The 12,129-nt window shown below is 27.0% G+C and overlaps 1 protein-coding gene across 7 annotated transcripts in view; it reads right to left on the bottom strand.

The window, feature by feature from the left end:
• Window positions 1-12,129, bottom strand: part of Nup214 (nuclear pore complex protein Nup214) — a 90,997-nt gene that overhangs the window by 78,393 nt on the left and 475 nt on the right. For 6 of the 7 annotated variants that reach the window (XM_087167529.1, XM_087167526.1, XM_087167531.1 and 3 more), the window contains exons 2-5: window positions 7,531-7,596; window positions 7,312-7,438; window positions 5,567-5,778; window positions 1,202-1,394 (exon numbers count right to left, since the gene is read on the bottom strand). In XM_087167529.1, the coding sequence (XP_087023655.1) occupies window positions 1,202-1,394; window positions 5,567-5,778; window positions 7,312-7,438; window positions 7,531-7,569 (571 nt within the window). In that variant the 5' untranslated portion in view covers window positions 7,570-7,596. Of the gene's footprint in view, window positions 1-1,201; window positions 1,395-5,566; window positions 5,779-7,311; window positions 7,439-7,530; window positions 7,597-11,333; window positions 11,420-12,129 lie in introns of those variants that run through there. The other variant, XM_087167530.1, reaches the window with a different exon arrangement.

The raw sequence follows: 12,129 nt of genomic DNA, 5'->3' as shown, positions 1-12,129 counted from the left end.
TTATTTAGTCTAAGTAAAAAAAAAAAAAAAAAAATCAGATTTAAGTAAAAAAAAATTATATGATTTAAATAAAAAGGAAATCAGATTTTTTTCATAATTTTTATTTTTTAAAAAAAAAAAATCATAATTCTTGCCAACGCTGGGATCCTTACTTCAGAAATCTGAATAACACTGATACCATAGAAATGGTATTTGAAGAAATATGGAACTTAATCCTGAACAACAGAATATAACAACCTCACTCCCCAAAAAAGAGGAAGCAAAGAAGCTTAATCCAATAAGAGTTTGGTTTTATTGATTAAAATCGACACAAAATTTGCATACAAACATTTTTGAATTATACAATTAAAACTTAAATTAGGTAAATATAGAACTATAGTTCATTCCAATAATTAATATACCTCAGGAAAAAGACCATGTATAAAATAAATGTTTAAAAATTATCTCTTAAAAGACTTTTTATTTGTTAAAATATACATAAATTATATTAAAATATGTAAAATATATTACATATGTAAATATGTAAAATATGTAATATATTTTAACAAATATAAATAATAAATTATATTTATTAAAATATACATAAATTATATATTATTCAAAATGAAATTTAAAAATAAATAATAAATGTGGCCTAAATATAAAGGGAAAAATGTTCTACTATTTACTTATTTGCGATGAAGAAATAGTTATACATAACTTATGTTAATAATTTTAACAATTCACTACAAGTATAGCATCTAATACTTAGAAAATTAAAGAATGTCATTTAACAAACAACTAAAACTAAAGTTGCAAGCATTTCATGTGTTAAAATAGCAATGGATATCGCTAGCACTTTTTTTTTTTAGCAAAACAATCTGAATAAAATAACCTATTTCATTACTCACATAATTTCTAACAAACTAAAAACTATTAATTTTATTTTAGTAAAATTTAATTAATTTTAACATAATTTAATTAGTTAAGTGCGTACTAGTATAAGTCGCAACATAACATTTTAAAGTGATACTAATATCTTTCACTAAAATAAATATTTTGAAACACTGGTAAAAATTTCATTAAAGATTACTTTTATCTTCTATTAACTTATATCTCAAACATGTCTTAGCAAGCATTGTTAATAACACCTTGTAAAAATATTTGATTACTTAACTATTAATATTCATAACACCTTAGTAAATAAGGAAAGAATGCATACCAGATAAGGCTGATGCATTCTGGATATTTGCAGCAATTTTTAGATCGGTTCCATTAAGTTCATGTACAGACAAACTGCCATCACTTGTACAAAATGCATATGTATTGACAGCAACGGGATTCCAAGCAAAATCTTTCAGCTTAGTCCCATTACCAGAAAGTAGAACATTTTGAAAAGGAACAGGTGTACTTTGCTGAAAATATTAAAAATATGAGTAAATGTACACAACATACACAGTTTTTCTAAGTTAGGCAAGGTTGGGTACTTGACATTTTTGATATATTAACATTATTGTTTTTTTCAACACCTGTCCCAGCTTTTGAACTGCAGACTGGCATTGACTATTTGCATAACAGTCGAATTTTTGCTACTTTGACTCTCAGAAAAAGATGGTTCTTATTATAGGTATTCTCAAGTACTTTGAGATCGAAAACACTGAGTACCTTTTTAACAGAATTCCCGAAAATATCTGGCTCATTGGACATTACAGGAAACAAAATCCTTGATTTCAGACCCTCTGTCTTTTTGGGAAAAATGAAATAAGAAATTCCAATATTTCATTTTGTCCTTCTTGCTCAAAAGGGCAAAGCGGCTGCTCTTGTCACTATTAACGGAAAAAAATACCCCATTAACAATTGGATTCAGATCTATACTCAGCGAAAAAAATTACTGGGAGAGAGGGAGCTGGTGTTTTCTCCAAGGTTTTCCAACTCAAAGAGCCCCTAAGTCGTAATTTAGACAATTTATATGGAGAAATGAAAGCAATTTACCTTGTGCTCCAAAATAATTTAGAGAACATGAAAAAAAAAATTCCTCCTCATTGATTGCCAAGCCACAATTCATAATAATTTAGAGAACATGAAAAAAAAAAAAATTTTCCTCCTCATTGATTTCCAAGCTACAATTCATACAGTTACAAAATATGTCTCACTGACCAGAGCTTTTAAATTAATTTGTAAAAGAATCATGAAAACTCTACAATCTGCTGAAAAGGTAAGAGTTAATTGATTCTAAGCCACTGTGGTTTGTGGGGAAATGAGAAAGCAGATAACCTCGTAAAACAGGCAATCCTGATTTTTCCACTAACCTGAGAAATGTTTTTAACTACTATTAAAACAAAGATGGTAACTTCAGATATTTATATTGGGTCTAAATCAAATTTTTTTTAAAAAACCATTTAGTTTTCACATAACTATTTCTGTATACTCAGGCACATGCAGCAAACTATAGGGCTATATTATAATAAAACCATATTATATAGTGTCAAATTTTAATATTATAACTGAGACAGTAACCATAGATCTTTGAGTTCATTTTGTTTCTGCTATATTTAAAGCTTACTTTACAGCAAATTTCATACTTGTCTAGTTTTGTTGAAAACAGTTAATGAACATGTAAGTTGTCCCCTAAGAAATTTCAGTTTTTGTGATATTTTATGGTCAGTTTAAAGGTATTGCCAAATGTACACATCATATGATTTTTTTAGGTACTAATTAATATGCAAAATATTCACAGAAATATATACCTTTGTAGTTCATTGTTGGCACAAGTAAATTTTGATGGTCAAAATTTAAGAATATAGCCTTATTTCAGTGATTTTTTAATATTTTTAACCTCATTGAACATATTCATGTCTTAAAAGTTAGTGTGGAAGTAGTACACAAAATAAGGGTCAATGACTCAGACATGCTTTGTAGTGGGTAAAGGAAAAGATCAGGACATTTTTCAAAAAAATTAGGGCATCAAATTTTACCGAAAAAGAATAATAAAATATATTATTCAGAAATGCTTTGTTTAGAACAGATAGTTTTCCATCATAATTTTACCAATACTAAAGAATTCATAATAGGTTAAAATCAATACACTGAAAATTATTACAATACCATTCCTTAAAAAAAACTGCATCAATTAATCAATATTCTCTCACACCAATAGATTATTAAAATTTGTAATTTAGTTCAAGACTTCTATAATCAGCTAATAATTTCAATAGTAGCAAAATGAAAACACTGAATATGAAAATTAGCATTTTTATATGAAAGTAATTTTAGTGGATGATCCCTCAAATCATTGTTTAAAAATTCTATATGATTACTTTATTGTTGATTGAAATCAATCATTTTTAAAATCTCATGTAAGAGAAGAATTAAAAATTATGAAACTACAAAAGTCCACCCTACAAGATTTGCTAGTGAAATTGCTTAAAATAATAAATAAGTGTATGACCCCTGAATGCTTAATTCTAAAAATTTGAAATTATAAAAGAGTCACTTGAGTTTCTCTTTCAAAGAATGTCTAAATTTCCTAAAAAAGGTTTGAACATGAATGCTGTGAGTAATGATACATGCCAGAACCACCTATATAAATATTAGACAGTCTCTAAATTGGAACTATCAAATTTTGCATATTCTACGAGCATTATATAAAATAAAAATATTAGGGCAAAAGTTTGAATTTTTTGATTTTCCAAAACCCTTTTATAAAAATCTGCATTTGTATTCTAAGAAAATGGGATGTTCTGGACACACACAAATAACAGAAAGACAAGGACAAAATAATTTTTATCAGGAAAACTATGAACACAGTATGGTTCAGTCATGTCACAAAAAGTATTACTGCATGTAAATAGATGTGGCTTTCTTAAAATTCTATAGGATCTTCAAATTTGAGCTTCTAAAACTTCAAGGAAGAAGAAAAAATTTGAAAAATAAAAAGTATGTGTCTTATAGTGAACAAATCCTGAAAATTTCAGCAAAATCAAAACTGACAAATTTGCACAATTTTAAAAAGAAGAAGAAAAAACTGGCTCTGAAGTTTAACTCAGCTATAAAACAATTTAAATGATGCAGCTGAGCAACTTAAAGATATAAATTGCATAAAAAATTTATAGTACATATTTTTTTAATTTTTATTTATTTTAATTTTCACACATGAGAATATCTTCCTAAAAAATTATTTGAATAAAAAATTGTATGTTCTGCAGGTGTCCAATATGTAACCCATTGGCTTACATGTAAAAATTAATTGCAAGAAACAACATTTACTACAGGCATAAGAAACTTTATAGCTTTCTACTCAAGCTGATTAAACATGCTCAAGACAAACTTCATTCAAAATCAGATTCATTAAAAAAGCAAGAGACCGTAGAAAACCTACCATAATGTATATTTATCAAAAAAAAAGGGTTGTAAAACTTCATATAATTTTACATATACAATCAAACCTCAATATCATGTACCTGAAAAGGGACGCTAAATATTTTGTTAAATTGAAAATTTGGAAAATCAAATATTTTTTAGTATTTCATTGAAAATAACTAGACTCTAATTTTAAAAGTTGTAAAAGATGCATTTATTTAAAATATATATATATATATATTAATTTATGCTTTACTTAAAAAAAACTTAATTTATGCAATGTTAACATCTTTGCATCTTTATTTGATTTCTCTATTGTTTTGCCATACTCCATTTCTATTAGTATATTTCCAGATACTCTAGCCTCTTATATTAACCTGATCTCCAGATAGGAACAATTGATGAAACATTTATGTCCACAGTAACTACTTCTTTTTAAAATATCAGTTTTTTTTTTTTTTTTTTTTTTTTTGATTCATTAAACTTGCAAGTTATTCTCTATTTTATGCCCTCATATTCTTATATATTCCTACCTCCTGCTTGTCTATTTCTCGAGGAATAGATAATTCATACAATTTCTTTTCAAACAGGGTCATCTTTTTCTCTTTTGAATTTTAAGAAATGATTTATAAAATTGTTCAAGAAAAAGTATTAGAATTCAAAAAAACCTTCTAAACTCTTCATTGGAAGAGGGACAATTTTGGTGATGGAAAATATTTCTTTAAATTGAGGGTCACTGAGAAATATCTTAAGCTAAAAAAAGTTTTTTTTCTATTAACCATGAAGGGAATTCAGGTGTTCTCAAGATATCAAAGTGCATGATATAGAGGTTTGACTGTACATTGTCCATATGTATGTATTGTTTATCAGTTTTTAAGACAAATTGATGTTCTTTTCATTACCTTATGAAATAAATTAATATAAATTTATATAAAAACTGGACAGTAAAATTCTAAAATTGTAAGTGTACTTTTTAAATTAAGAATCTTTCTAAAAATACAAAATTAATATTTTAGCATCATAAAACATACATTATATACTTTTTTTAAAAAAAGGTTCTTACAAAAGACTTAGATTTTGAAGGCTACAAATTTGAAAATAAAATTATTAAATAATGATTAACACAATATTAAGCATTACAATAACAAAAATACATAACAGTTTTAATAGATTAATATACAAACAGAAGTAATAATAATATAATGTAGGTCAAAATGATGACACTTACTGGATGTTCAAAAGCAGCAATGTCATACATGTCAGAAATCAATGAACCATTTCTGTTAAAACAAACAGCTAAAGTTTTCTGATCAGCACTTATGGACATCAAAACAGGGGTTTCAGAAGATACTACTTGGCAGTAATAATTTTCTTCAATACTTTTGTTTTCTCTGTCTTCACTTAAACTCAAAATGTTTTCCAGTTTAAAAACTTTAAAACCTAATAAAGGAAAAATAAAAGTGTATATCCCTATTTATCATAAAAAGGAAATTGTCTATTTGTATTTATGTTGAACAGAAAAACCAAATATATTTGATTATGAATAATCAAAGATCCTGTTAAAAACACATAAAATTAATATAATTAATGCTTGTAAATTATCTATTAATCCTTTTTTAACATATTTATCAATATTATCATCACTTTTTTATATCTCGGCTATCTTCTTAGTCCGTCTTTGATAACGACTATCATTCAAAGTTATGAAAGTGTTGTTACTTTATTAAGTAATTGCATTATTTTACCTTACCATGTTAAAAAGAATGGAATTACAATTTTAAAATTATTAAATACTGAATAAGTTGTATTTATTTTTAATAACTTATATATACTTTACTAATTACGTTTACAGTTATATTAGATTTCACATGAAATTGCATTCAGTCAATGTGGTCAATTATAAAAATTAATACCAAGAAACTATTAAAAAATTTTAAACAATACTAAACGAAATTTTCACAATTTTACTATATAATCTTTTTAAGGAAAAATATTTAATAGGTTTTATAAAAGAAAACTAAATTAAATAATAATTTTAAAAACAAATTTGCAGTTTAAGATTTAATAGAGACTAAGTAAAATAAAATTTAAATTCTATCCAATATAGAATCGGAAATTAATTAAGGGAAATTAAATACAGTTTAACACATTAAAGAAATTGCCAACAGATAACTGATTTCTTTTTTTTCTTCAATTTAGTGATTTGAATCAGTTGATTTTATCTGAATAGATTTAAATTACAATGAATTATTGTTTCTTAAATTTCAATTCCTTTAATTTCATACTAATGCCACATTACACAAAGTTAAAAATGTCTTGTTACATCATGGTGTTTTTAATGCAACCATTATAAAGTATTCAAGATTTCCCATTCTAAGAATTCGCAAATAAAAAAATTTATAAAGCGAAAATAGTAATGCACTAACTTGCCACAATTAAAAGTATTTAGATCTTCTAGCAAAATACGTATTAAAATTATATGAAAGATATAATAAGCATATTTATTTATTTAAACAAGTTCTAACAATTTAATACTTTTTTCTTCTATTGACAGTTGGCATGGAGATAAAGGGCACTAGGTAAGGAAGGAAACTGAACTTGAAATCTAAGTTGAATCATGTAATTCGATAGTGATTGGTTATTTGAATTGGTGATCCAAAGAACTTGATTCGAATGAAGTTCTGAATCACTTGATTCAAATCATATTTTAAAAGGTGGTTAGAATCCCTTGATTTGTATTGTGAATTTAATCACCTGATATCAATCAGTGATCTGAACCGCACAATTTGAGTTACTAATCTGAATAATTTGATATAGATCAGTGATTTGAATCAAGTAAAAATAAAAAAATTATTATCAAACTAGTAATAAGAGAGTTCAACTGTGTTTAGCTAAATATTCAGTATTCATTACTCAAATAAGAAATTAAAAATTTGACACATTTTAACTATTTGTGATAAAATTACAGCTTACCATGCTCAATTCCAACGAAGAGTAATCCATATTTACTTGCTGAGGCTACAATATTAATACAATCTTTTGGTACTTTTTCATCTCCCTTAGCAAGTCTCAATGTTCTCAACTGGCAAAAATGAAAATTCTAAAACAGAAGTAATTATCATAATCTGATACTCAAAATTTGTAACATTACTCTAGATAACACAATCTAAAACTATAACATTAGAAACTTACAGTAACTTCAACAGGATCAGGTGCTTCACAAATTTCCATCTTTAGCAAGCGTCTAATATAATACAACTGCAAATAATAAGAATAATTTTTTTAAATGAATTTGTAAAAAATTTAATCCTTAGTTAAGAAAATCTATAAAAGATTGCAGAAATATTTATCTACATTAGTATCATTTTTTATGCATGCTCAACCAAGGGGTGCAAAAAATTTTCAATGCCTAATATTTCCCTAGACCACAGTTTTTTTTTTTTTTTTTTTCCTTCCCCGGTTTGAAATTAGTCCCTAAATTGCAGAGCTTTCTAAAATTACAATAACTTTCCCAAAATAATTTTAGAAAGTATAGTTTACCAATTGTTAAAATTTTTCCTTTCAAAACGAAGAAAAACTCATTTGATTCTACACATTTTGAGAATAAATTAGCATGTGTTAAAAATAATAGAAATCAAAATATATTGAAAGAATAAAAATTTTCACAACTTAATTTTAAGCCCCAGTCAAAAGCTTAAGGAATTCAAAACAATAAATAAATAAACTGACATATATTTCAATTAGCGTCAGCTTTGACATAGCAGATATTTTTTTCTTATATATTTATATAATATATTTTCACAGTAAACTAATACGACAAAGATATATATTTTTTTTAACCGTCGTTGAACCACCCACCCAATTTAGGGTTTACAACTACTAAATTACATTATTTCAGAAAAAGATGATTAAAATTATATATATACTTCAATATTAAGAACAAAAGAAAGAAATATTTTTAAAATTATTAATTTATTCATTATTTCAATTGGATTTTTAATATAAATAAGTTTGAATCTTTAACAGATGTTTGTTTCTGCCACCTACTTATAATAAAAATTCAATCAGTGGTTTTATTTAAGCTTAGCACAATATAATTTATATAATAGTTCTTTATTAATATTCAGAAATTTAAAGTTAAGTACTTCTAATTGAAAGTTTATTTAAAAGAAATATATAATCATATAAGCAAAAGAAAAATAATAATAATAAATAAATAAGCAAATAAATAAGCAAAATAATAATAAATAAAAAATAAATAAGCAAATAATAAATAAATAAAAATAAATAATAATGATAAAAATAATAAATAATAATAATAATAATGATAAATAATAAAAATAAATAAAAAATGAAAAATAAATAAGCAAAGTCCAATTAAACATAAATACTTATTTTAAAAAAAGTACTGCGGCCAGATACCGGATATCCGGCTCAAAGATTGGTCAGATAACCGGTATCCGGCCAAATTAAGAACTGTTGCATCACTACTACTACTGTCCAACTCGGTAACCTTGTAATTCTGAATCAAATCTAGAAGAAAAGGGAACTCCTGAATAAAGCATTGGGAGAAATTTGCCTTTCTGAAAAACTTTTTGATGGAACTAACCCGTATTAGCGGTGCATGAAGAGGACAACCTTGATTCCCAAATCCCTCTACCACTGAGAATATTTTACATCAGCACTGTGGTCGACGGGAGCCAGATGCGGAAATTGTATCTACCTATCATCCATAGCTCGAAAACGAATGCTCTATCTCCTGAGCCACCACGTATCAGACATAAGGTATTTAAATGATTACTTACTTTCCAATATTTCTTATGTTTGCTCAAATACTACATTTTAAATTTTGCAACAAGTTTTAACAACAGACAGGAAAAAATTACTACAAGATGTTTACAGCAAATTTTTTACAACACAAAAATTTCTTCCAAGAATGCCTGAATTCCTCCGAATCACGTTGGCGTGACCAGACATATTTAGCACACCTGCGTTTTTTGACTTGATATAACAATATTTTCAAGCACATTATTATTTTTCCCCCTGGATAAACAAATCAGTTAATCAATTAACACAGGGAGGAAAAAACTTCTGCAGCAATTTGCAATTTTAAGCAAAACTCTTATACAGTACAGAACCGGTTATCCGGAAATCAGAAAACCGGAATACCAAAAAACCGGAACGAAATTCGATGAATTTTCCCACCATTTTTTTAAAAAAAATTTTTTTTTCCTCATAAGATTTTAAAATTTTTTTTTCTTTTTTGAAAGATGTTTACCATACCATCATTTTAGAAATAATCATTACTGTATTATTTCATCGTTTTTTCTTCTTTTTAAGATTATTTCCTAATATTTTTTTTTAGTTGGGTTTAACAATAAAAAAAACGGCTTTTTGTAGTGATTCAGAAAACCGGAAAAATCAGTTATCCGGAATAGCGATGGTCCCGATCGTTCCGGATAATCGGTTCCCTACTGTATTTTTAAAAATCTAGCAGAAATAAATAAAAAACAGTTAAATAAGGGGACATTGCTATATTGGTATCCATTCACACCAGCTTCAATTGCCAAGGTGCTAAAGGGATTTAAAACTTCCAAAAAAAAAAAAAAAAAAAAAAAAAAAAAAAAAAAAAAAAACAATTTTTTTAATTTTGATGGGGGTAACTACAAATTTTAAATGTCTCTCAAGTTGATTGCTTAGACACCCACAGGCAAGTTTTTTTTATTTATTAATATTTAGTTTCTTGTGGGCTACTGCTCAGAAATTGCCAAAACTTGGCATTTATTTTCACGTAGATACAAATATGGAAATCTTCTACTTAATTTAATTTGTTTAAACACTCAATGAAAGCTATTGTGGCTCAGAGGATAGAGCGCTCTCTTCACAATGAAGTGACCTGGGTTCGAATCCCAGCCATGGTTGATCGATACAAATTTCACACCCGGCTTTCACCGACCACAGTGCTGATGTAAAATATCCTCAGTGGTAGACGGATCATAGGTTAGAGTTTCCTTGTCATCAGGCTAACCGTGAAACATTTTCCTTTCCATGTAATGCAAATGCAGGTTAGTTCATCAAAAAGACATCCACAAAGGCAAATTTCTCTCAATACTTGATTCAGGAGTTTCTTTGTTTTCTAGATTGGGTTAAAAATTAAAAGGCTATAGAGTTGAACATCAGTAGGCGTAAACTCAAAAGACGTCGGCTGCTCAACGACGGTTACATTTATGTATATAAAAAACGCGCAATGAATTTGTTGAAGACAATTTTTTTCTCTTTAAATTTAGACCCTAGAATTAAAATATCTTACAGGAATAATTAATGTAGAGAGAGCCCCTCTCTGTAGTCAATCTTTCGTTGCAAAGAATGTTGTCACTTGATTCAAGGACAATTTTCCCTGCAATCCCCACCCATTACCATCGAGATAGATTGCCAAGCTATATTTCGAACTATAAAATTCCATAAATAAAAGATGGTTGTATACTGCTGTGCTATTGAATGTGAATAAAAAATAATAAAAAGAGAACTTTCTACATTTCACAACTATAGTTTTTGTCCCTTTACATTCATTTTATTGCAATGTGTATGTAATGATGTGTCATTATTAATCAATTTAGACATTAACATGTAAAATTGCTTTTTATTTATTTTTTATAAATTGATAGATTATAATAGAGTTAACATCTGCAAATATTTCATTATAAAAAATAGATTAAATATTTCTGAAAAGAAAAATTCTACAATAGGCAACTTTAGAGTGCAATTTTTAATTAATTGTCATAAAATAATAAAAGAGCCTCATAATTAAATTGCAAGTTAATTAAAAGTACTTGTGACAGTGGTGACAAATAAAATCTCACATTTTTTAACACACATTGTTATTTACGCTAAATTATGTGATTTGGACCATCCGAAACACTACCTGTAATTTTTTTTAAATTATCACAATTCATATGAATTATTATAAGTATTTTAAAATTACAAACACATTTTACCAAATAATGTGTCGTAACAGAGAGGATATGAAATGTAACAGAGGGGACGTCTTACAAATTTGACAACTGGTTAAAGGGAAACATCACTGTCAAAAGTGAGTCTTCGGTTATCTGAAGTTGGAGTTGGCAGCACTGCTATAATATCTGACATGTGAACCCATGCTACATCTTTGTAATTACCTATATTTGAAAATTTTTATTTTATCAGACCTTGTTAAAAATAAACAAGTGTACTGTTTGTTTCTTTCTCAATTTCAGTTATTTGGTTAACAAAATTAACAACACAACAACAAAATTAACACACTTGCAAAACTATCTATTGCAACATCAAAAGAATCAAATATAGTTTTTCATGGTGACTGGTGCACAGTAAATCTGTCAGATCACAAAGTCTGTGGCCTAAAACTACCACTACAAATGTTAAATACCAAATCACTAGTATATAAGATATGTTAAAATGATTCTACCATGAGGTACCGTTTGGTAGATGAAGGTTGACATAGTCAATAATTAAATCCCCTCAAGTCCTCCAAATTCCCAAAACAAATCAGTAGCACTGGGGGTACTGATCCAGGAATTACTTTGTATTTTAGATTGGGTTCAAAATTGCAAGGCTACGGAGTCGTAAACTCAAATTTGGGTCAGCTGTTCAATGATGGTTATAAAATAAAAAATGAATTGAGCGATTGATGCAAAACGCCATATTTAATAATTCTATGTAATTATTAGGAAAACAACGGCGTGATTTTAATCACACACCATAATTAAAAATCTTTTAATGGGTATTATTAAATTA

This window comes from Parasteatoda tepidariorum, chromosome 7, assembly GCF_982258835.1.
Source record: "Parasteatoda tepidariorum strain Cologne lab strain chromosome 7, Ptep-v5.0, whole genome shotgun sequence".
Taxonomy (NCBI): domain Eukaryota; kingdom Metazoa; phylum Arthropoda; class Arachnida; order Araneae; family Theridiidae; genus Parasteatoda; species Parasteatoda tepidariorum.
This window is presented reverse-complemented; position numbering and strand designations above follow the sequence as displayed.